This window comes from Triturus cristatus, chromosome 5_2 (assembly GCF_964204655.1).
Source record: "Triturus cristatus chromosome 5_2, aTriCri1.1, whole genome shotgun sequence".
In the NCBI taxonomy this organism is placed as follows: domain Eukaryota; kingdom Metazoa; phylum Chordata; class Amphibia; order Caudata; family Salamandridae; genus Triturus; species Triturus cristatus.
Window position 1 is genome coordinate 436,111,451 of NC_140588.1, and position 27,089 is coordinate 436,138,539.

General features: G+C 43.6%; 1 protein-coding gene across 1 annotated transcript in view; it reads left to right on the forward strand.

The window, feature by feature from the left end:
- ADCY1 (adenylate cyclase 1) overlaps positions 1-27,089 on the forward strand; it is a 1,095,828-nt gene that overhangs the window by 475,842 nt on the left and 592,897 nt on the right. The window contains exon 4 of the mRNA XM_085606626.1: positions 18,498-18,609. Coding sequence (XP_085462752.1) covers positions 18,498-18,609 — 112 coding nt within the window. The remainder of the gene's footprint in view (positions 1-18,497; positions 18,610-27,089) is intronic.

A 27,089-nucleotide genomic window follows, 5' to 3' on the forward strand; every position in this document is an offset into this window, starting at 1 on the left:
TCCAGTGTTATGGAGGGCTTTGTAGGCATGTGAGAGGAGTTTGACGGTTATTCTTCTTTCGACGGGAGTCAGTGGTGGTCGCGGATGTGTTGGGTGATGTGGTCATGTCGTGTGGATGCGACGTTTTGGACTGTCTGGAGTTTGCAGAGGAGTTTTTTGTTGATTCCTGCATCAAGGGCTTTTCCATAGTCAAGTCTGCTGGTACTGAGTATGTGGGTGACCATCTTCCTGGCACTGGGGGATCCATTTGAATGTCTTGTGAAGTATGCAGAGTGTGTTGAAGCAAGTGGAGGACACAGCGTTGATCTGACAGTTCATGGTGACTGAAGAGTCGAGTATTATGCTGAGGTTGTGAGCATGGTCCATTGGAGTGGGAGGGTTTCCGAGGGCGGAGGGCCACCAGGTGTTGTCCCATGCAGAGGGGGTGGAGCCAAGGATAAGGACTTCTGTTTTCTCTAATTTGAGCTTCAGGCAGCTGCTGCTTATCCAGGTTGTGATGTCTTTCATCCCTTCATGGAAACTGTGTCTGGTGATGTTGGGTTCCTTGGTTATGTTATGTTAACATCATTTGCTATAGCGCTCAACTCACCCGGGGCCATCTCGGCGCTCTTTTGGATCCTGTCAGGAGGTGCATATCAAATGAAATCAGAATAAGTATGCTTTTAGTAGTTTTCTAAATTTAACATATGTGGGGATGGATCTCAGGGTTAATGGAAGTTTGTTCCAGTATTTTGGCGTGAGATATGAGAAGGTCTTGCCAACCCAGGCGTGTTTGGCAAATACGAAGGACACACAGTAAGGCTTTGTCGCTGGATCTGAGATTTCGCCTTGGGGCATAGGATGTTAGCTTTTTTTGAAGGAAAAATGGACCTTTGCCTTTTAAGGCATTGAAGGGGTGGCAGCAGATCTTGATATGGGAACGGTTCTTTACTGGAAGCCAGTGCCGTTCCCTCAGTAGGGTTCGCTGAGGGCGTTCCAGAAGGGCCTTTCAACGTAAGCCTGCCAGCCGTGTTCTGGAATACCTAGAGTTTGGAAAGCAGTGATTCACTAGCTTCTGCTAGGAGAGCATTTCCATAGTCCAGTCTGCTTATCACCATGGCCTGGACCAGAGTTCTCTGAACTGTCATGGGGAGGACAGGAAAGATTCTGTGCAGAAGGCGTAGATTGTAGTAGCAAGCGCTCTTTATTGCTGCAGCCTGATCTTTCATCGTAAGTGCTTTATCTAGTTTTGTGCCTACATTCTTTACACTTAGTTTGGGCACCAGAATGGTACCCAGTTGGTGTGGCCACCATTCATCCGACCAGATGGAGGAAGCTTTTCCCAGCAGCATGATCTCTGTCTTCTCTATTTAGCTGAAGACAGTTTTCCGTCATCCAGTTGGAGATTGCTAGCATTCCAGATGCAAAACGTCTTGTTTGCTGTTATCAGGTCTTGGCCTAGAGTGAACATTAGCTGGGTGTCATCAGCATAGGATATAATCTCAAAGCCAAAATGTTCTGCAATCTTTGCTAATTGGACCATATAGATATTGAACAAGGTGGGGCTCAAACATGAGCCCTGTGGAATACCCTTGTCCAAGCTTATTTCACATGATGAGTACGGGCCCTGGATGACGGTTTGCTGTCTATCTGTTAGGAAATGCTGAAGCCACTTTAGTGCCACACCCTGTACACCGATCTCCTGCAACCTTTCCAAGAGCCTTGGATGGGAGATGGTATCAAAGGCTGCGGAGAGATCTAATAGTATCAGTATAACAGGTATTCCTGCATCAACCCTCAATCTCAAGGAATCGGTCGCAGCCAGCAGCGCCGTCTCTGTACTGTACCCAGGGCGAAAGCCCGATTGTGAGGAATCAAGAATATAGTTGGACTCAAGATAAGATCCCAACTGTTTGTTTATTAGGCCTTCAAGCTGTTTGCCCAGAAGAGGTAGCAGGGATATTGGGTGATGAGGAAGAGGTTGAGCTGGGTGTTGTCGGCGTATGAGACTATGTTGAGTCCATGTTTTCCGACGATGGTTGCGAGGAGGGCCATGTAGACATTGAAGTGAGGATCCTTGGGGTACTACGCATCTGATCTCTGTTGGTTCGGAGATGAAGGGTGGGAGTCTTATTCTTTGTGTTCTTCCTGAGATGAAAGATCCAATCTAGTCTAAGGCTGTTCCCTGGATGTGGGCATTGTGAAGTTCAGCGGCTAGTGTGCTGTAGGAGACAGTGTCGAAGGCTGCTGACATGTCCAGGAGGATGAGTGCTGCTGTATGGTCTTGGTCGAGGTGGGCAAAGATGTCGTTGGTGGTGGCTATGAGGGCAGTCTCTGTTCTGTGGTTGCTGTGGAATCTGGATTTAGAGGTGTCTAGGATGTTGTTGGTTTCTATGAAGTGTGCTAGCTGGGTGTTGATGACTTTCTCAATGCCTTTAGTGGCAAACGGGAGAAGTGAGATGGGCCTGAAGTTCTTTCGATCCGTTGGGTCTGCAGAGGGCTTCTTGATGAGGGGTTTGACTTAGTTTCATTTCCAGTTGTCGGGGAATGTGACAGTCTTGAGGGAGCAGTTGAGCGTTCGGCATAGTTTGGGTGCAAAGGTGGTGGTGGCCCTGTGGAAGATGTCCGGCGGGCAGGGGTCAGTCAGTAGGTGCTCCGGAGTGGATGCTTTTCATTGTCTTTGCGGTGTGTTCTGTGATGAGAGGGGTCTAGGTGAGGAGGGTCTGTTGGATGGCGTCGCTGGGGGGGTGTTGGGGATGCAGTGGCGGTCTGTCCAGAGCGGTTCCATGGTGTGGCTGAAGCAAATGTTGCTTCCTCTGGCGAAGATGGGGTCAAGTATCTGTTCTGCGGTGTGAGTGGCAGTGGAGACAAGTTGCTTCAGTGCTATGTTGGTGAGGTTCTCCAGGAGGGCGGTGGTGTTGGGATCACTGATGTTATCTAGGTGGAAGTTCAGGTCTCCAAGCAGCATGTAGTCCATGGAGGCGAGGGCGTGGGGAGCGATATAGTCTGTGATGATGCTGGTGAAAGGGGGTGCGTGGTCCGGGAGATCTGTAGGTGAGTGTTCCACAGAGAGTCATTCTAGGGTTTGGCTGGATATGGAAGTGGATGTGTTTCATGAGGGGTGAGGCATCGACCAAGTTGGTGATTGTTAGTCGGAGGGAGCTTTTCTGGATGATGGCGAGGGCTTCTCCTGGGCTGTAGGGGTGGTTTTGCCTCAGGATCTTGCATTGATCTTGGATGGAGACTGCGATATCTGGAGCGGAGCTGGCATTGGTCTAGGTCTCTGTGAGGAAGGTGACATTGGTTGAGTGAGTGTTGAGGCGGTCCAAAATTTCTATGGCATGTCTGTGCATGGAACATATATTGAGGAGGATGCAGCTCAGGGGCTTGAGTGCAGTGCCGTCATGTGGGTTGGGGGTGGCTGCCTGGGTCCGGAGGTGGGTGAAGGTGCTGCAGAAGTGTCGACAGGAGATCGGGCTGTGGGTGTTGTTTGGCATCATGAGCTGGCAATTGTTGTTGCGTCCATGGTTGAGTGCATGGAGAGTGCTGGGGTTGTAGTGGTGGGGGGGTCTGGGGACAAGGGTCCATGGCGCTGGTCATGGTTGGGTCATGGATGGGCACAGACGGGCTTGCCATCAGCGCACCAGCAGCGTAGCCGCACAGCTTTCGCCACAAAGTAGGGGTCGGGGGAAGGGTGAGCATCTTGGAGGCGGGAGCAGGAACACGCTGGGGGGCGGGGCAGTTGGGGCAGCAGTGGCAGGATAAAAAAAAAAAAATGCTGAGCTAATTGTTAAACAGCTAGGTTTTTAGAACCTTACGAAAGATAAACACATTTTTTAGGTTGTTAGTTTCAGAGGCATCGAATTCCAGTAGCCACTGCAAAGCTCTTGCCTCCCTAGGTGCCTCTTTTAAATTTAGGAATGACCAAATTGGCATGGAAGGAAGATCTTAAGTCATTGAAGGGATGTATTGTTAAAAGAGCTGTTTGATGGATTCTGGACAATCACGATGAAGGGCTATGCACAAAGACTTGAACATTACCCGCTTTCTCACCGGGAGCCAATGAAGTAAGGGGAGAGACTTGGAGACTGATTGATGTTTTGGTATTCCTAGAAGCAATCTGGCAGACGCATTTTGGACCATTTTGAGCTTGCCCAGAGCTTTCTTGTGGGCAGTCAGAAAAAGCCTGTTGCAGTGGTCTACTTTAGAAAAAACCAGTCCTGTGATCACTGCTTTGCAAAGGTCCAAAGGGATGAAAGGGAAGACCTTCCTAAGTGATTTAAACATAAAGAAACATGAGGAAGTGATGGCATTGGCGTGTCCCAGAAAGGACATTTTTTCATTAAATTGGACTCCTAGATTTTTCGCTTTGGGAACAGGAGTTGGGAGCGCACCCATTTCCTGAGGCCACCAGTTAGGGGACCAAAATGATGGGTGATTGCCAAAGAGTAATACCTCAGTTTTATCTCAGTTTAATTTCAAACAATTGTTGGACATCCAACTACTGATCTGTAGCATGCAGTTGTGAAAACATTCTGCTGTGCTGTCAGGATTTTCTGTGACTGACACTACGATTTGGGTGTCGTCAGCATATGAGACAAATGAGATAACAAAGCTTTTAATCAGTGAGACCAGAGGAGTAACGTGTAGATTAAAAAGAGTGGGACTCAATGCCGATACTTGTGGTAACCCACAGGGTAGAGTAAAAGATGCATACCTTGACCGTTACATTCCAGGAACTGTGATCTGTCTGTGAGAAAGGATCTGAGGAAGGAGCTTAAGAGCGGTACCTCTGACTCCTATCTCAGACAGACGATTGATAAGGAGTTCATGGCTAACAGTATCGAACGCTGCCAAAAGATCTAACAGAATTAGGGCAGCGTTCCCTCCCTTATCTAAAGTTGTTCTGACATATTCCGAGGCTCTAATCAGACTGTGTTGGCTTCTAAAGCCAAACTGGGAGGAATCCAGTAATTTATGTTCCTGGATGAATAGAGAAAGCTTGGTGTTCATGGCTTTCTCTATTATCTTGGCCAGAAAAGGAAGTCCTATAATTGTTGGGATTATCAGCATCCAGATTAGTTTTTTTTAAAAGAGGAAAAATTGATGCTATTTTCCAACTTTTGGGGGAGTAGCCAAGATGGAGCATTTGATTGAAAATTATTAAAAGGTGTCCAGGAAGTATGGCAGAGCCTAATTGTAAAACTCTAGGAGGCAAGGGTCAAAAGGGGACCCTGATTTGATTTGACTAAACAGATCTGTTACTTGACCAATTGTAAGGGGGGAGAAGGCCGAAAGAGTGGTATTCCTAAACTGAGATGGTTTTGATGAATCAGCATCCAAGTTGTTAGCTTCACTGATAACAGTCCTAATTTGGCCCCATTGGAAGCCACTGACTGTGGGTTGTCAGTCATGCAGGTCCCCTCCGAGCGTAGGCTAGAAGTCAAAGCATTAAAGATAACCTCTACCTTGTCTTGAAAGAATGTAGCGAGTTTTTACAAAAAGAGGCATCCGTATTAGAATTTCTAGCTGTTGAAGGATTGCTTAATTAGTTAGATTTGGCTTTGGTCTGAAGTTTTTTGAATAGTTATAGCTCTGCCTTGTAAAGATCTTTTTCCTCTATACTGTAATTCAGCTATATTAGGTTTCTGCCAGCAATTTCTCTGGGAACAGATATAAGGAAGAAAAATAACCCATTTTGCCAAATATTAAAGCTTGTATTGTCTGATTATGAACTATCAAATGAATTTCGTCACAAGATACAGAAAGTTGAAATGGAAAAACTGCATTGTTTTTCCAGTATTTATCATTTCATCTACATATATTAACAAATAATCTGAGATGATATTCCTTTAAAAAGACAACTTCTTGAAATAGCCAATGGTGATAAGACTCATCAGGTGTTACTATTTCATAAAAACATTTGCCTGTAAGAAATTGGATTATTGGTTGAGGGGGTGATGACCCTACTCAAGCAGCAATCACCATCCATGTAAGAGTGAAACAAAAAAAGTCACTACATTAAACTGCGCTCCACCCTCTGATAGCTAGGTAGCTAATCAATCAAGTTAATTTAGAGCGATTGTGTAAAGTATTTAAGCAGCCCACAAACATAACACAAAATTGCAAAAGCTTTTTCTGCCCTGAACCAGTCTCTTGCTAATACAAATTATGCAAAAAAGCTTCAGAGGAGACAGATTATATGAAATAGGTTTACCACAAAATTTGGTAATTATGTGAGACTAAGCTCACAAGACGAAAAAGTGTGACACTCACGGCCCGGTGGGTGGTTTTAAACCTGTGAGGACACACTGTATAGGTGATTTGCAAGGTATGGGAGACTGCATGCATTTGTGCCTACTGCAGGCAATGTTTGTTTCAGGAAAATTAATATTATAAACCAGCAGCAGAGGACGGCACAGGTAAGCGCAGTGGGGTGGGGAAGGGTGTGGCAGGGGGAAAGTTGACAGACAACTGAATAGGTTTTCTTTATATATTTATTATACCTATTGTTAGACCTGGGTTCCACGTCAGGGAAAGGAAGGTCACCTTCTGAGATAGCCCAGCTCACTCCCTCGGTAGCTTGGCACGAGCAGCCAGGCTTATCTTCAAGGCAAATGTGTAAAGTATTTGCAACCACGCTCACACCAACCCAATGATGACACCACAAATAGACTCCATACGAGTTTTATAAAAACGAGTATAAACTTTATATGAAAAGATATACGATAAGACCATACGATATAAATCCAACATATGCGTATTTGTAATATTCCTTCTGGCTGGTGGTTAGGACAGCCAGCACATGTAAGTTCTGGCAATATTAATGAGCACTTGTAAACAGTCTACTATAATCTTAACACCATGCTATGTAGATCGTAATGCTAGAATCAGGCACTTTTGCAATGTAAAAATAATACAATGCGTACGCAAAAATCAGGCACTTTGCAATGTAAAAATAATTCAATGCGTAACACAACAATCAGGTACTTTGCAACGTGAAAATAATGCAATGTGTAATACAACCACCAGGTACGTCGTTATGCAGAAATTAGGCAATGCGTAAATACACTAATCAGGTAGCTCGTTTTGCAGGAATAATGCAATGCGTAATACGCTAATCAGGTAGTTCGTTATGCAGAACTAATGCAATGCGTCATACGACAATCAGGTAGTTTGTTATGCAGAAACAATGCAATGCGTCATACGACAATCAGGTAGTTCGTTATGCAGAAACAATGCAAGGCATCATACGACAATCAGGTAGTTTGTTATGCAGAAATAATGCCATGCGTCATACACTAATCGGGTGCTTAGTTATGCATTAATGATTCAATGTGTAATACGACAATCAGGTACTCCGTTATGCCGAAATAGAGTAATCTGCAATACACTCTGTCACCGATCATCGTGCCTCAGGCGGTCCCTCCTCTACCCGTGCTGACTCGCAGGTAGTCCCTGACAACAGTGGCCCCCCACATGGATAAGGTATAACACAAAAAGTGGCGCTCCGCACTCCGGCCCGGTACTGCCACTCCCTTGGCAATACATCCGCAATCTGAGCCGAAGCAGAGGATTGCGTGGCTGAAATGAGAAAGTGGCCAAGAGCGTCTCCCTCCGAGCCTGAGCCTCTCCAAAGGAGCCGAGACGCATTACCTTGGGGGGTGCAAACTCACTCTCCTCTCCTCATCCAGCGACTTGGGCCTCCGATGCAATATTTGGGACTTGGCAACAGAGGGCTCAGGCCGGTGGCTCAGCTCCTCCAGGGCTGCCGGTCCGGGCCGCTACTGCTACGAAGATCTCAGGCTGACACCGGGCACACGCACATAGCGTCGCTGAGACTTCCTTGAGATTCGGGTGCATGATCACGGGCACTCCACACGAACGTCTCAGGCTGCACGATGAACATGCATGCAGCGTCACTGAGACTTACTTTAACTCCGGGTGCACGATAACAAGGCAATCCTCACGAAGTTCTCACGCTGCTCAAAGTACACGCACATCGCGTCGATGAGACTCACTTGGATTCCAGGTGCACGATAACAAGGCAATCCTCACGAAGGTCTCACACTGCACAAAGCACACGCACACAGCGTCGTGAGACTCACTTGGATTCCGGTGCACACAATAACTGGATAATACTCACAAAAGGTTCAGGCTGCAAAAAGCACGCACACACAGCGTCGCTGATCCTCGCTTGGACTCCAGGTGCCCCCGATCACAGGACATTGCTTACGAGGGTCTCAGGCTGCAATAAGCACGTGCACACAGCGCCGCTGAGACTCTCCTGGAAACTTTTGTGTTCCTGAGTTTCCGCAACAGGGAGCCAGCTCACCTCGGGCCCTTGGGGATAAGTTATTTCAGGACACAGCACAGCAAAGTCCTTTCAAGCAGGGGGACACAGCACACAGCAAAGTCCCTTTAGCCTTTCCTTGGTTAAAACAGCAAACTGCAGCCCAACCCCAGAACACACAGCAGGGGTCAGTCCTTTCCTTCAGTCTATTCAGTTGTTTCTTCCTTGGCAAAGGTTCCTCTAGACCCCGAAGTAGCTCCAGTCTTGTTCAATCTTGATCAAGCCATTCTTCAAAGTTCAGGGGCTTTGGCTCGCATAGTTATACACCTCAATGGCTTTGAAGTCTTTGTGTTCAGGGGGCACTGACCCCTGTTCAAACCAGTTCTGGGTGCCTCCCTGCCAGTGACACCTTCTTCCTTTGATTAGGGGGGGTCTGGATTCTCAATCACTCAGCAGGAGATGGGACAATTGTTTTATAGCAGCAACCCGGGCCTCTTCACCTCTAGGGGCCACTCCTCCCCCTAAACTCCAGATGCAGGTGAGCCTGTTGCTGTCTCACCTCCTGCCCTGGGTCAAGACATTCCCCAGATCCTATCGCTTTCAAATCCAGACAGTCAATCCACAACCAGGCAGAGACACACAGAAATGTTAGAGCACAAAAACCCAGCCACTTCTAAAAGAGTGGCTTATAAACACACAATGCAAAAAACACCTTCATAAAAAGATGTGCTATTACTTTGTGAGTTCATGCATATTTAACTTCACCTCTCCATCTTAAGGCTTTGGGAAGATAGGCTGTAAAACATATTATACAACCTTCCCAATCTATCCTATGTGCAAGAGGACCGTTCAACAGTGAAAAACGAAATGGAGATTATTTCACTATCAGGACATTGCACACACCTTAGTTCATGTCCTACCTTTTACATGCACTGTACTAGGGCTGGGTGGTAAATTCCGTTCCGCTCGCGGAATTTGGGTAATTTCACGTTCCGCGGGGGAACTCGGAATTGCCCACAATTCTGCATTCCGCGGCTTCGCAGAAGTTTTTGCTTGTTCGCGTTCTCAAAATGAGTGTTCGCAAGATATTTCCCCCCGAGCACGCACACAGCCATCTCAAACAGGAAAAAACATCGCGAACAAGCAATTCCACGTGTTCGTGGAATTTCTGCGTGTTCGCTGACATTTTTTACCGTTTCGCTGAGCTTTGCGTAGCGCAACTACGCAAATTACGCCCACCCCTACACTGTACCCTGCCCAGGGGGTACCTTAAACCTACCATAGGGTTGTCTAATGTGCATAGAAAGGGAAGGGTAAGGTCTGGCAAGTGAGTGCACTTGTCAGAATATCATGGCAGTTTAACAAACTGCGTGCAGGCACTGCAATGGCAGGCCTGAGTTCCCTTTTTAAGGCTACTTGTGTGGGTGGCACAATTAGCGCTGCAGGCCCACTAGTAGCATTTGCATAACTAGCCCTGGCACACATAGTGCAATTTACTAGGGACTTTACTAGCAAGGCAAGCATACTAATCATATTCAACCAATTACCATTACACTTTATACAGGGAGCACTTGCACTTTGACACTGTTTAGCAGTGGCAAAGTGTCCAAAGCCTTTAAGTTGGCAAAACAAAATCTATCACAGCACCAAAAATAAGGGAGGTAGAGGCAAATGTCAGGAGTAATCACGCCAAGAAATGCCAGGTCTAAAACTTGTCCCCTCCAGCCAAAAAGTGGGAGGAACTACCCACCCTCATGGGAGTTAAAATAGGCCCTCATACAACCTAAAAACAGCCCACACACCGACCTGATAGACCAGTGTAAGAAATTGAGTTATTGGTTAGAGTGTGATAACCATACTTAAGCAACAACCAGATTCTTGTCAGGAAGAATTTCCTGCAGGGGGTTGATTACATACAATTAGCCACACACCATTTCCCCGTTCCTGATTATTACTTGCAGACTATCCATTTTTTCACTGAAATTCTTGTTCTTGCCATTCATTATTCCTGCAGCCTCTCTCTTTCATAAGAGGAGTTCTGATTCATAAGGGTTATCTTTTTCATAGCCGACCACATGGAAAAACGTGTTACGTATGTCTCTACTTTCTTCAGCATGCAGCAGTGTTTCCTTATGTATCAAGACACTACTTTCTAAAACTGATGCTGCAGTTTTAACATTTAATTAGTACTTTTTTTTCAAACACAATGCCAGCTGCCATATTTTCCTCAGTAAAACTAATCTACGGATGTTTTTCAAACTATTTATAGTCAACATCTACAATTTTTCCAACACGTCTGCCTGAATCTTTTCATAAACAAAAAAGAACACCATTTAAAAAAAGGCCATTTGTGCCTACCACTGTGTAACAGCTGGGGGAGCCCAAGGACTTGCCAAGATGGTTCAGTCTTTATAGACACCCTCTTACAAATCTTGCAGTGGAGAATCCTGGCGGCTCCGGAGAGGTCGACATAGGTGAATCAGAGCTCTTTGAAAAACAAATAATATATCATAGACATTTTGTTTTGGCGATTAGTCAATATTGAGAGGTTGATGAAAGTTTCAAAACCTTATTTATAATAAGGTTAGGGTCTCTTATTATTTTTATTCACTTTAGTAAGTTTACAGAAATATTAAAATATATTGGTTAAAGTCAGCATTAAAATGCACAGTGCACCATAAAGAAACATAGTAAGCTAACTAAAGGACCCATTCTAAATAGAACCCATGATGAGTTCCTTTGGAAAAGAGCAAATAAGAGATGAGCTTCTCAAACAGTAGTTCTGGAAACTCAGCAGAGTTGTCTACAGCTGCAGAACCAACTGTAAATAAGACTGAAGTAGCATTGATCACAAGTAATCCAATCAGATCAGAAGTAAAATAGAAATATTTGCCTTCAGAAAACGCCAAGGAAACAAGTCTCCAGAAGAAGAGTCATAGGAAAAATCCAGCAGCAGGGCCATCCGAAAAGTCTAAGGAATGAAGGGGCATATGTATCAAGCTAATTTTTAATCGCAAACGCTGCGATTCGCAAAATACAGCGTTTGCGATTAAAAATTCGCAAAACGGGATGTATTAGGCAAAATCCCATCGCAAAATTAAGGAATTGCTAATTTAGCGATTTTTTAATTTTGCGTAAGCATTTAAGAAATCGCAAATTGCGATTTCTTAAATGATATGTAAAAAGCACCCAAGTTGTGCGAATTATCCTTAAGAAATCGCAAATTACCACCAACTTCCAGTTGGTGGTAATTTGCGATTTCCTTTCAAAATGCACTTTTTTGAATTTTGCAAAGTGCCACGTGACGCTCATACATGCCCTTAGGGCATGTATGTGCGCCATATGCACACACATGCTCATTTCAGGGGTGCTTCAGGGTGTCATCATGACACCCTTGCACCTTTGAAATTATTCTCAAATAGCGATTAGCAAATTGCGAATTCGCTATTTGAGAATTACTTCTCATTCATTCCTATGGGTCTCCTGGCCCATAGAAATGAATGGGCAGGTATTCCTTAATTGCGATTTCGCAATTTGCTAATCGCAATTAAGGAATTTTAAGAAATCGCAAAAAGTTTGCGATTTTTTAAATACATCCCGTTTTGCAATTCTCAAATAGCGATTCTTTAAAAATCGCTATTTGAGAATCGCAAATGGTGATGTTGATACATATGCCCCGAAATGAGGGTGTATGTTAACTAGCTAGGAACACTCATTAAGATATGTTCATACTATCTTAACAATTTTGAAGGTGTCTTTTGTCCACATCCAATGAGAGTAGTTCACAAGATGGTGTTGTCGGTCATGCGATGCCTCTTCCGATTCCCACAGACTGCCCTAATGTCGCCATTGTTTGATACAATTACTACAGTACTTGTTATATGAGAGAAAGTTTTCATGAGAACTCTCTTCGTAACATAAAGGATGCACTATGAGTTTGTTGTATATGACTAGTCAATAATATGAAAGCAACTATCAATGTTATTGGGAAGCAGCAATCGTAAAACTCTCAAAGCCATCATTTAATATAAGCAGTTTTAATAAGCTCATTGTATTATAAATACATGATCTAATATAGGGTGATGAGCTGCATTAACAGGATGTTATAGTCAGCACATTTCTAAAAGATGTCAGTAGTGCTAAGTAGTTGCACAAAATATCTTACTCATCTAGCTGTGAACAAGAGTCGAGTGAAAAAGAAAACCGTTTTGGCCTCATTATAGGTACATGTTAAAATTGGTTGCCTGGTGCAAACATTTTGAAAAACACACCTTAATTAGCAAAACATTCTGAAACATTCTGAATCCTACATGTGATTGACTAATATTATTGCAGATTTTTTACTAGGATTCTAAATATTATGCGTATATTCTTTTGCCTATGAGTCATTTTCTCACATAAACATTTCTGCGCATCCAAAGCATTCTAAAGCATAATTTTAACACAGTGAGTAATTTTTTTCTATATTTGTGCTCCTTTCTCCCACAGCCCAGGCCTTCAAATGATACCACAGTGTTAAAAATGTTGAAAAAGCTAACATAAGGGACCTTGTAAACACTGAAAAGAAGACAATGCCTTAGTACCATCAGTCCAACCTCGAACCCTTGGCCATTTACTTATCACTCAAATACTTGAAAAATATATGTTCTTTCCGCCCATGCCTTTGCCAGTCAGCTCAGTTAATGGTGAGAGTTTCCTTCCACTCCCACAGAGGTTTAAGTCAACATTGACCAGCCATGTGGCATCACAGAAATGGGAGGTAGTAGAATGCATGTGCAATGAAGTGAAATACCTGCTCTATCATCAGTGGAAATAAAACTATAAATGATTTCCAAGAAATATACTTTTCAATCGGGGTTTTGCTGGAATGATGTTTATCAAAGTCACTCTCGTGGCAAAAATTAATTTCTAGGCTGGGTAAAAAAGAAGTATTGTTTGCGGTTGAACAAACACACAGAGAACAGGATGCTCCTAGGAGCCTCCCTTATGCATGTGAAAAGTTGTGATAACGCCCTGGTGACTTTCATCAGGATTGAAATGTGTAAGTTACAAGTTCAGAAGCATCATCCATGGCTTGAGAGCTCTACAGAGGCTGCAAATGTTTTCATTTATAAGTGACACAAATAGAAGCGACAGGAAAATGTAATTTGTATGAGGCAGCTGCAGCCCGTAGCCCCCGCGGTGCAGGGGGGGGGGGCAGGCTTACCCATACTGGAGGGAGGCCCTCAGCCCCTACTGCTGTGAGGGTCCCTTAAGTATATCTTGCAAGGAAGCCCCCTCACATTTTGTTACGCCACTGGTATGAGATGAACATTCGCACAGCTGCAATACATTTCCCACCTGTTTTTATACTCCTAAACCTACGCCTACATGAAAACAGCATGCAGGATGAGGAAAATGCATTTAGAAAGAATAGAGTACTAAAAGGAAATTTTTACAGTGTACATTCAAATGACTCTTTATCTATTTACCCTTATCCTATATATGGAGAATCAGCACATATTGGGTTATGGAGGAACAACCAGGAAAGGTCGGTTAATTATAAATTTACATTGCTTATGTCTAGATTTTTTTTAGCTTAATTTTGGCAGCTGCAAATAACAAGATGCTCAAATTTGCTGTTCCCAAAGTTTCAAAGTGTGTACACAATGCCTAAAAACGTTTTGATGGTAATAATGTTCCGGTGAAAAAACTTTTCAGAAGGGAATTTCTTTTTTGAAATATAGGGATTTTTACATTTTTTCCTATAAAAAATACCTACCATCAGTAGCGGTCTGTGGAGGGAGTAGGGTAGGGCAGTGAGGTGGGACGGGGGAGGGGCAGAGTGGGGAAATGTAAACACCGGAATATGGATGAACGGAGGTAAGTACACATTTAAATAAATAAAACAAATTTCGTTGCACGCGCTGCATTGCATTTTGTAATGCGGCGCGCGCAAAGGAATTTGTTTTATTTATTTAAATGTGTACTTACCTCCGTTCATCCATATTCCGGTGTTTACATTTCCCCACTCTGCCACTCCCCCGCCCCGCCTCACTGCCTCACCGAACTCCCTTCACGGACCGCTACTGCCTACCATCCTTTAGATTCAGAGTAAAACTATGTATGTTCTGTGTACAAAACTAACTAACTAACAAACAAACTAACTAATTAAATAAATCCGATGACATCCACATTTTTCAGTGCATAGAAAGTGACCAAAGGAACGTGCATCTCCAGTCCTGTGCTGGATCGAGGCACGGATGCTGGTTCATCTGATAGTTTCAACTCTTTGTAGAATAGCCACTGGTTAAAACTAAAGTGATCCCGACTGCTATCCGCAGTAAAACATAGGGCCTGATTGTGACTTTGGTGGTGCTGCACTGGCTTTGCGCTGGCACAGCACTGCCAAAGCTGTGCATGGTCCGCCCACCAGATTACAAATTCAACTTGTTTCTGGCTGGCTTTTCTTTTGCCTTTCCCATACAGTGCCCTGAAAATGGGCACCGCGATGGGAACGCAAAAGCAGTTACAGCACAGCATGAACTATAGAGTCCATGCCGTGCTGGAACATGGGGTGCATGCAAACAGGGGGACACATGTTGTGCCCCCTTGAATGCATGCCCATGGTGGTGGGGGCATTGGGGCCCTGTAGGGCCCCCTTTGTTTCCTTACTCACAGCCTTTTGTCAGTGGGGAAACTCGGTGACAACCGCAGTCCTGCCTTGCATATTGGACACCCCAGTCAGCGCAGAGGTGGCGATCTTAAGGGCCATATTGGGATAAGACGGCCACAGGACCGCCACCGCTGTACCACCACGTGTCTGTTGGTCAGAGACCACCAGAGTCTTAATTTGTCCATTAGCTTTCTTTCATGTGGGTTTTCACTGTGCTCATGTTAAAATCGATCACTCATCAATGTATTAAAAAGCATGAGCAAAGATCGAGACTCTTCTGTCTACTGTCTGTCTCATTATGCCCCTGGCAGAATGGTAATGTCCTTGTCGTGCTGATAAGTACTCCTGAAGAAAACAAAAAAATATGTACGTTGGCAGTTTTCTTGCCAGCTTTTTCTATGTGATGCTCCATTTAAAAGGAGACAAGGGAGTCATTTCAATGTTTTTACTGACCATCTGTCCTTCACAAAGAAATGTGTGAGGTTTTATTTAACTCTGGAGCCTGGATGTCCTGCTGAACTTGGGTGAGAAAGCAAAAGACACACAATTGATGGACGGAATGCAAAACAAATCAAAACATTCACCCACAGTCAAGAGATCTGGGTTGGGAGAGGATGTAGCCTTACGGCTAGAGCAGTCGACCTCAAAGCTGAGGAACCAGGTTCGAGTCTCAGCAACAATGCTCAAAATCCTGTGATTCTGGGCAATCACTTAATCTCCCTGTGCCTCACAAAAATGAATGTGTCCGTTTGTAACGCAACAGGTGCACATGTAAAGCGTTCTGATACCTGATATCTTCAGCTCTAGTTCACGCTATATAACACTCTAAAAGATAAAGAAGATAAATCCATCATTCTTTTGCTCACCATGCCACCCCAGTTTAGACCTGGCCATATGCAAAAATGCAATTGTATAAAAATGAGTACTTGGCTGTGCCCTTAGGGCGAGAAAGCAAAAGACACACAATTGGTAGACGGAATGCAGAACAAATCAAAACATTCAGCCCCAGTCAAGAGATCTGGGTAAAATCCATCATTCTTTTGCTCACCATGCCACCCCAGTTAGACCTGGCCATATGCAAATCAGTCTTGACCCTGTGCCTCATGGGAACAGTCCAGCCCGAACTGCCAAGCCAGATCCTCCCTGGACCAGAAACAAGCATCCTAGGGCAGGTTTCGGGGTTTTACCCCTCATCATCCAGGATATCTTGAATCCAGTGGCACAGGGAGCCCAGGACCCACGTCTGAACATACCCAGCGCACTTAGGGTGAGAAAGCAAAAGACACACAATTGATAGACGGAATGCAGAACAAATCAAAACATTCACCCCCAGTCAAGAGATCTGCATGTACTTTGTATTCTAGCTTCTCTAGCCCTGATTGGCAGTAGGGAAACACAGTAGGCGCCACTCAGCAGCTGTGTCCTCCACGGTGCTGGAAGACCCGCCCAAGGACTTCTGGCAGTAAAGGAATAAGTTATGGACACCTGGTAGATGGTACGGGCGGGCAGGGGTGACATGAACCCTTAACTTTATTGGCTTGAGCTAGATTAGGTAGCATAAAATATTAAAATTTAGATTTCCGCTCTTTTGACTTTAGTCAGAGTCAGCTTGCCTCCAGTCAGAATGTCATAAAATCCATTCATAAGGATATTAGGATGGCGGGGGCAAATAGAACAGAACATGGAAGGAGAAAGAGTGGGGTGGTGATAGATTAAGGTATAGGTGCATGGATGGATGAATGGATGGGTGGATGATGAAAAGAGTGATAGATGAATGAATTTGAGAAAGGAGGATGGATAAAAAGAAAGAATCAAGCAAGAGAAGGAAGAAAAAAGAAGGAAAGAAAATGAAAAAGACAGAAATAATGATCAAGAGAAGAAAGGTACAGAACAATTTATTATAGTTCTTTCCTGTAGGCTGAATGTTGACTACTGATACCACTATCCCTCACCCATGTTGTTGTTGGGATGAAAAAATAGATTGATAAACATGGTGATAGGTTACTCCATGATGATGTAAAAGGTAGACAATTGGTAAGGAAGACGTGTTCTTGGAGCGTTTTAGTTTACTGTCTGTTTAGTTTTTACACCTTTTCTGTTTCATCCGTGTTGCAATTAAAAATGTTGAGGTTTAAAAGGTCCAGTAAAATGCTGCTCTGGAATGGCAAAGTCACATTTTACCCTTGCGGCGCAGCAGTAAACAGTCAAAATGGATTGGAGAAAGCACTCTGTCTTGCTACCAGCAGGCAGTGGTAAAATGGAGACCTGTGGTGTGCAATAGTACTGTCAGTACACCATAGGAGTGGTGATTAAAATACCCTTGACGCAGACTGCATTCTGTTAGAGCAGTGGTCTCCAACCTTTCCTCTAGTAGGAGCTATGTCTGATCACTGAAAATCACCCACAGCTACTGCCTAATGAAGGCGTTCAGTAAGGACACATAACATAAACACCGCTGTTAGAGTCCCCTAGTCCTATTCCACTGAGCATACACCATTAATAGCAAGCAAACTGCATCTCCAAATGTTTACCTGTTGGGTTTCCAAGAATCAGAATTTCCCTTTGCTCTTATTTACAATCACCTCTGAGAGTGGGTATCTCATACGGACTTGGGGTCTCACTGTCATGTCATACATAGGCTGACACCGCCTAGAGAGGTGGGTCCCAAAACTCTTCAACTATCTGGCTAATTTCTCTGTAGTTCTTTGGTCAATGTTCACAATAAGCAAATCAAAATTTCGTTGCGCGCGCTGCATCGCATTTTGCGATGCAGCGCGCGCAAAGGAATTTGTTTTATTTATTTAAATGTGTACTTACCTACGTTCATCCATATTCCGGTGTTTACATGTCACCACCCTGCCCCTCCCCCGCCCCGCCTCACTGCCCCACCGTCACTCCCTCCACGGACCGCTACAGCCAGGGATGCCCATGTACCACCCATGTTAGACCCATCTGCCGCAGAGGATGTAAAGCTTTGCTTTGAGTTACTTTTAGACAATTTTCCAGCTCAAAACAAGTTTTGCCCATGAAAGTAAATAATAGAAAAATGTTTTGCACTAGTTTTTGGCATATATGTGGTGCAAACCCAGTGCAAAAAGTTTGTAAATCAGGCCCCTCATGCTTTGCGAAAAGGTTGTGGGGGGAGAACCTCTCCACTCCTAAAGACGGCGGTGCCTGCGAGTTTGAATTTCATTCTCAGACACTAAGGGGCAGATTTACAAGCCCCTTGCCCCACTTTTGCATCACTTTTCTCATGTTAAAAATGACGCAAAAGTGGTGCAAGGCCTTGGTAAATAAGCCCCTAAGGCTCATAAACAATGAGCACGTTTCTGTTTCCGGGCTGTGATCTCTAAAATAAGGTATTTACTCTGATAAATATTCAGCTAAATAAAAATTCCCTTTAAGCTCTGCAGGCACAGATAAACAGGTGCCTTCATGAAGGGCCCCTTATTTGCATGGCGAAAGTATCAAGTATGTTTTTTTGTAAGTATCACATTAGTGCACTTTGCGAATGTTTTGGCACCTGGTGGAATATTCAGCACTACTAATGCTTCTTTGCTTTTCTTTCAGCATTTTATTCGCTGACATTGTGGGCTTCACTAGTTTGGCATCGCAGTGCACTGCTCAGGAGCTGGTGAAGCTTCTGAATGAACTCTTTGGAAAGTTTGATGAGCTGGCTACAGTAAGCAGGCGCCGTTTTATTTCTGTGTATTTCTGTGTTTGGATAAATTATGTAAGATCGATTGCTAAACTCTTTCATTTTGTGTAGACAATAAATCAAGAGCTTGTATAGTTCAATTATTTACTCATGCACATTTGGAGATGTGGCAGTGCAATTCTTCATTGCAGAATTGAAAGATAAATTGGGTTGGCTCTCTGTCTGCCACGCTCCCTGACTGACAGAATAATTATTATGGTTATTACAATTCAGCCTTTCAATCAAAAGCCTATCTGGTTGAATGTCCCACACATCAGCTTTGTCTTTTGCACTTTCTTTTGGCTGACAGAGACAGAGTGACATAGTTTGAGGCACCTTAAATGTTGTGGAGGCCAATATTCATTAGAGCTTGGCCAGGCTCGGTGTGCAGCGCCAAACATTTTGCCTAATCAAATAGGATTTAATTGAACTGAGATACTCAGACCACGTTAACCTTTTGAAAAAGCGCAAACAATTTTAAAAAGTCAAAATCTAGCTACAACTATTCTGTGTAGTAAATTCACATAGTGAGTAGCTAGGGTGGACAGTCTCAGTAACTGTTAGTCTACCTTAAACAGTGCAGAGTAAATGAATTCAGGGGCTGTCTCGTGAAAATGTGGACTAACGGAGGGCACAGCCAAGTGCTCGTTTTTATACAATTGCATGTTTGTTAATGTGCATGCATTTTTGTTAATGTGCATGCATTTTACCTTTGAATTTCTCAGCGTTACCTAAATGAGCCCAGGCGGCACAGCTTGGCATAAGTGAGTAGTGCCTACGTCTCTGTTGTCAGATGGACAGATAACATCCCCAAATCTCAGGATGTTTGTTTTGAATCAGCTACATTTCACATTACCGTTTTATTTGATCTAATCAAGACACCTTCCTTTACTTCTGTTACTGTATTTCTATCCTGTTTTTGTAAATGTGAAGTAGGCTCAGCAGTCAATCAGAGGAAGGCGGAGCAATGTTCACATGCTGCTGATGAAAATAACTGTCGCTCCACTGCTAATCTGTAGAGAATTAGGCCATTTTAAATATGGGGTTCTTGGCAAAAAGGAGAGAAGACCCTCCGAGCTAACCAATCTCAGACAACTTCTTATGGAAATCTGTTACCATAAAGAATGGATTATTCCACACATTCTCAGAGAGAGGAGTGTATATTCCTAGGGACAGGTAAAAAGTGCAAATATTAACGTTTTTAAAAATAAATTTACTGAAACGATTATCAAAAATCATAACACAAAATTGAGGTGTGGGGTGAGGATAAATCAAACTATATATATATCTTTAAAAATAGTAAAAATCAGAGCTGCTTTCAGAAAGATCATACAATATTCTTTAAGTCTATCTTACAATATATTTTAAGTCTGTTTTACAGCAGGTCACATACCAATGAATGTAGACACTGAGCATTCCGAAATTGGCCAATACACTCATGTTCCCAGTGTTTCTTACATTGCGCTAAATGTATTATACATTACATCATAAGCACGGAAGGCCCGAGGCAAATGTACAAGCTTCACTTTTCAGCGCAAACCAAAAACTCTATTAAAGTGCATGTGCACTTTATGTGCAATATGGAAAGCGAGCATAAGTAAACACATAGTAAGCCTCGTAAGGACAAGATCAAGCCCTCTGGCCCTCCATTACAGTAGTTTTTTTTTTTTTAAAGTGCCTGTGTCTTTCAACTGTAAACTGTTTACATGGTTTACTCATCTCCCATTTGAAAATTATAGTGACTGTATCTAGAATTCATACTCATACACCCCTTCCTAAAATAATCAGTATACTCTGGATTTGTACGGGCATTGGTACACCTCTTAGGCATTGATCACAAGTGAGGCAGAAGGGGGTTTGGTATGTACCAGCAATTTCAAATTTTTCAAGATTTCCCTCAGAAAGTTGACTACACCTTCAGGAGTTGTTACTTACTGCATACAATTCCACATATATTGGTGCCTCTCTGCCTTTTTGCAGCTAAACTGCAAGAGGTTTAATCTGCTGTATTTTTTCTGATAACCATGGTATACTTGAAATTCCAGTATGCATGGTACCCGGAGTTATCGCACATATCGGAGTGTAAATCCCATAGGCCTGAGCCTGTGCATTTTCTAATAGGTGCTACATGGGTGTTTTTTTTGCTTAATAATAGAGTCCTTCTTTATTGGAGTTTTGACACTTGTTTACGCAGTGCTGTAACCTTGAGTGTTCGAATATAACAAAACAACTATACCTTGAGTGACTGGGAATCGTGTTACCTCCTAATTCGCACCAAGGTTGAGTGAATGCTCGATTTGAACGTCAGGTGGAAAGACTTATTTACTGTAGCGTGACATGCGACTGATTTCTTGAAGCTGCCACACATTTTTCTTCCTAAAATATGAATTGTCCGTGAATCTAAACAAACTGGGCAAGAAGTTCTTCAAAACAACGTACATGAAACCACAAAAGTTACACTTACATTGTAGAACACCAGAAGTTAAGAATTAACAACAACGAAAAGAAATAAGAAAAGAACACACCAGCGAATAAGCTCGGGAATTTAAAACCTGCAGGGGTGGTTTAGAGAAGGCTGTATCTCGTATGTGGGCCTCCCTTACTTTCGAAATTTAAAAACGCTAAATTCTTTATCAAAGGTAGCACAGAAGCATTTAAATACTACTGTCTCATGCTTCATGAAAACTCTTTTGAAGGAGATCTCCATATCGGCTAGAGTTTCTCATCGGTTTTACCCCTAAAGTTGCTGTCAACTAATAATTATCAGACAAAAAACGTCCAGGCCAAATCCTTCCCTTTCAAATAGCACTGGTAATAAACAAACTTGGACAATGAAACAGCTTGCTCTGAGGTTTCCCTCAGGTGATTTTCTTAATACCTTAAATTACACATTTTGCCACAGTCCCTACTATATCAAACATGTACAGCCCAGTGACTCCAGCTTTTATAGCTTTCTTCCAAATACTTTGACCTATACGAAATTGTCATTCTAATATTCGAGCCATTGAATGTTGTTGCCCCCACCTACTTCACCAAAGTGCTCTCCCAGCTTACTCCTAACACCTCCCTCTCTGTCCATTACCAAATGATCCGTGCTCCTTTCCAGGTCTGAGTAGCATCCAAATAAAGTGGAAGTGGGCTATCAGGCCCAACCCAGGCCAGCATAAGAAATGCCCTGGATCTCATGTAAAAACTGGAAAATTAGAGTGACAGGTTCATCCTCTCGGCCACTTAACTCGCGGACAGAATTATTTGTTCACATCTGAAAGACTTGCAAACTGTATAGCAGAACTGTCCCTCCAAAGCCAGATCAACAAGAAAGAATGAAAAATAGTTTTCCTTGGACAACTTTGTCAAAGCCTGCCAAGATATCCAAGACTAAGAAGCCAGATCCTCACCTGAACCAGGACTGCTGCAGAGTAGTTATTGTTGTACCACACAATGGAATAAAATACATTCTACCTTCCAAAGTGTTTGCTACAATTGTGCAGCAACCACTTCCAATAGCCTTTTTTCTGGGAGTACAGAAAAGTAATCGACCTGAAGATGAAGGATTCATTTACATATATACACGGACAAAGCACCATGGGGCTGATCTTTCTTTTTGAAGTCAAGCTCTTGGACTGGTAGCTGAGTGGACTTTTGGATCCACTTTAGGAACCTGTTCTGGGCCACGGGTTTCAGTCCTGGTGGGTCCACTCAGCTATTCACCCTTCTGAAGTCGACACAATGAACAGCATTGAGTGTGGTAACAGTAAACATCTGTTATTTGAGCACCAAGATTCCCTTTTGGGTTAAATGTGCGCTTTACAAATACACACCTTTATCATTTGGATTTTGTTCTGGCATGAGTTTCAGTTGCAAGATTGATGGCATTTTAACATTCCTTTAGTTCTTTTTCTCAGTTATCAAAGTTTGCAAATTCATAATGAGGTCTTCCAACTTGCCTCGGTTTCAATATTTAAATTTGTGTACTTCATTTTCTTATCTTTCATGTAGCCAGTGTCAAAATCAATTAATAGCGGAAAGGAAATGGTTTGCAAAGTGAACCAGGGAACCAAGGCACTGAACACTTAGTAGAAGAGAAAAGAGTCGGTACATAATCTGATCGAGCTTGTTGTCTGTATTTTAAGTGAAAGATTAGTCTTATTTCGCAAGATTATAGGTGCCTAAATTGGGAAATTATTTTGAGTGTTGTCACCGTAGCCGGTGTATCATGTACCTTAAATTCATTTTTAGGCCTCACCTAGCGTTGCAGAACTTATGCGCTGCTTGCTCTGTGGGGCGTATTGTAGTAGGGTAGGTTTTGGAAGTGGAGTTCAATCCCCGCCCATCTTTTTTATTGGCTGGGGTCATCATTTCTGGGAAACGCTGGCTTCTGATTGAAATTTAGTCTTCTTTGTTACCACCTTGTCTCCTTTTGGGACCTCCCATCCGGACTGAATCGTTTACCTGCGGTGTTACACGGTGGGCTTTATCTGGTGAGTGAGCATTATTTTTAAAATGCACACTGATGGGGACAATGGTGGCTGCAGCGCTATGCGCTAAAAAGTTTATGATTTTTATTACTTAAATGAGTGCGATATCCTCTAGGGGCACCACGCTCACTTTATTTATCGATATTTAGCATTTATGTTGAGCGCAACATCCACTTCAGAGACTCCGCACTCTGTTTGTTTTTGTTTTTTTACTTTAAAACTGAGCGCTGCTTCAAGGACACCGCGCTCGGTTTCTTTATATATTTTTTTACTTTAACACTAAGCGCAGCGCCCGCTTCAAGGACTCCGTGCTCAGTGTTAAAGTAAAAAAAAAAAAAGAAACTGAGCGAGGTGTCCTTGAAGTGGCGCCGCACTCAGTTTTAAACTTAACCATTTGCAATGCAATTGGCCCTATTGCACTGCAAATGCTTGTTTTTTTAGAGTCTGTCTGAAGACCAGATAACAGGGAGAATGTTTGATGTGATGGGGGAAATTATTCCACAGTTGGGGGCCGAAGAGGGAAATGCACAGTCACCGGTTGTAGAGCGTTTAATATGCGGGTGTGAGGGCGTGAGCGACAACAGGCACTACAGGGCAGACTTTGTAGTGAGACATTCCACATACAAATCGTGATTATTTGTAGTCCAGTAGAAGTCTATATGCAAAAGCAGAGAGTCTGAAAGAGGATTTTCCACCCAGATGCAGTGTAACTATGTCCTTGAGCTAGTCACACTTTCTTAGTTTATAAAATGTTGAATTCTCTGAAGCTTCCATAGCAAAGAGTAAATAACCCTTAAAAAGGATGTTCGAATAATCCTTCCTTGAAAATATGTGAACAGGGACCGCTCAAGGGCTTTCTTTCATAATCTTAAGATACAAAGAACAATCGGATGAAACTGCATGAAAAGAAAGGTGGTGCCCCTCCTCACCCCAGCCCTACCAGCGTGTCAGAGGGACAGGTGTGGGCAGAAATCACAGCCCCTTAGTGCTGGGAGAGCAGTGTCCTTTAGATAAAGGCCTTGTGTGTGTTGATTCGTATATTGTGGGACACCAGAAGGGAAACCTCAGATAGTAATTGCAATCTTAGCTTTTGTTGTTTAATCTTCGGACTGAAAGAAGAGCCTCACCCTGCCCGCAGCCAGGCTTTGACCAGTGCCAGGCATAGGGGCATGGCCGCCTGCTTCAGCTGAAGGGCGTGTGAGGGCCATACCCGGGCCCACGCCAGCCTGCTCCATGTGGCACTAGGAATGAACACAGAGCTGGTAATCCGCAGGGCGGCCACTGAGGGGCGCAGGGAGGGAGGCTGGGTTGGTGGGAGGGGTAGGAGGTGTGTGTGTTTGTGTTTGTTTACTACATGCAAACCACAGGGCAGAGTTACACCGTGTGTAGTTACATGACCAGGCCCGCAAACACCACAAGGGAGATGGAAAAAAGCAAGATTATAAGTGCTCAACTAGTTTTTTTTTGTATTTGCGCACTAGTTTGACACTTTACCAATTGTTCCACTTTTTAAAATTAATTTTTTTGAATGTTTAATGCTGTGAGGGGATATAGAAACCTCTCAAAACAATGGGTATTTTATTTTTACTCTTTTTGTGGTTATAATTTGTGAAGGAATGACTTACACCAGTAGATGAATATTGTCCCAATATCCTGACCATCTATGCTCAATACTGCTAATGGCCATTGATAGCCATTTTTGACCGGGAGCATTGCATCTTATCGATGCCTGTGGCCACCGCTGCTCCATGCTACCTGGGGCCACCACTGATCCATGCTGCCTGGTCCACCGCTGCTCCATGCTGCCTGGGGCCATCACTGCTCCTTGCTGCCTGGTAACATTGACCCTTCTTACTGCTCGGGGTCCCTGATGCTTAATGCTAGGGTCTTTGATGACTGATGTCTGGGACCAGTAATGCCAGTGACCATTCATGGTTGATAATGCCTGTGGTCATTAAGCATCATTAGTACATATGTCATTGACACGTTATTGCTTCGGGTCATTCATGTTTATTACTGCATCGGGCTGTACACTCTAGACCACACAAGAAGTAACATAGTAGTCTTTATTGCATTAATTAGTCCTGGGTATTACTTCATCCCAGGCTCAGTTAGGAGTGCTGTTCTCTGTCTAGACCAACACAAGCGTTTTATTGGGTACACTACTCCGAAAGCAGCAGAGATGAAAGGAGAGGATGTCTTCTGCATGGTCTATCAATAGTTGCATTACCTATCCTGATAGGAATGGCCTCCTGAAAAGTAGAGAAGAAGGCATTCTTCAATCTATTGGTTTAGGGAGTCCATACGATCCCCTTCCACTATGGCCCAAGAATGACTTCACCTGTCTCTGTCCCCACCTTCCGGTAGCCAGCACTTGCCTGAAAAGTAGAGGAAGGTGCCCGTCAAAGCAGGATCTCGTGAATCCATTGCACCATACTGGCTGGCTTCTTTTTGTTTATGAACTCCTCTGAGTGTTCTTGGCCCAGGCTTCTGGTTGTCCTTGGCGAGTGATGGAAAGATTTCACATGTCCCCACCACTGAGTAGAGTGCCAGGTGTCACCCTTTGCTTACTTGAGAGCACAAGTCGGTGGAACAAAGTCTAAGTGTGGATTAGTTGGGTATGAGGTACAGTCCAGTCGATGTATCAAAAAGCTGATTCATTGAAGTCATTAAACAAATATATTGCTTTTACTCCATTCACTAAATAGGCTACGACTCAACTCTTCATGCCGGTTAGTGTTGCAAAAGGAAATGCTTTGAGACACAGTCTTACCCTTTATGCATGAATGCTGCTACTACGGATATTTTGAATAAACAAAATCTAGGAAACTGGTGTTCCCTCTGATGAAGCAACCTCTATAAATAATAGAGAATCACGAAACATGTGTTGGCTAGCAATGTGTTTTGTACCTTCTTGAAGACATGTAAAGAAATGGTCTATGACAACTTCCTATTAAAACAGAATAAAGAACAATACATTTTGGCATGACCTCAATTAGTCTATTTTTTGATATATTAGAAGCTGAACCAAGTAGGAAGTTCAGCAACTAGAGGTCAAAACTGCAGGTCCACCCTTAAGGTCTTGTCCCTCTAAAGTACACAAATGAGTCCAGTCTGTAATGGGAGGCTAGTTTAGTATGCTTTATTGATGTACAAGAGGTTCATCTGAAAGCAAGATGGAAAAGTTCAGTTTTCAGGCCCTTCCTGAAACACATACAGCAAGGTTCAGCCATCAGACTTGTGTTGAATGCTTTCGGAGGTGTAGAGGCCTTCAGTCTGAGGGTTATCACTCTACGTTTGATCCTGTTCAATTCTGTTTTTTAAGTAGAAGTTCACATGCAGAGCACCGAGCCATGTTGGTCATACACTGGGAGGGCGTGTTTTTGTAGCTATCTTGGACCGGTCCCACATTAGGCCCCATTCAGCTTGATACTGGCATCTACTGTGAGCCAATGGCGAGCTTTCAAGTCTGACTTTAAAGGGGATGCCTTGGGTTGGAACCTTTGCATCCTTTCCATGAGCATGTTTGACAGCCCTGGGATTACAGTGTTATAAGAGTACAGTCTCAACATCATCTGCACTCTTGTCAAGTCTAGCTGGGGTGGGGTTGCCCCTGTTGGAGAAATAAAAGGGCTGCTCGACACCGAGATCTCAGTCTCCATTCAATTTAGACAAAGATGTGCCCCTTCATCGAGTGGGACTTGTAGTACAGGCACATGGCCTAGTTTCCATACCTGTTCCAAGCTAGAAATGGATCCGAGAACCATCAGCATACTGGCTTAGGAGGTGGGCCAAAGGACACCCCTAGATGTCCAAGAGCAGCAGGATAACGATGAGTGTCCTGAGACTTCAAAGCTTACTGTGTGAGATGGCAAATCCATTGAGCCTACTCAACTCGATGACTCTGGCTGGAGAGAGAGGATCGATGTCCCTCCGAAGCAGGCCCAGAAATACCACTGAGTTTCTAGCAAGATGCTGGGGTCCAGG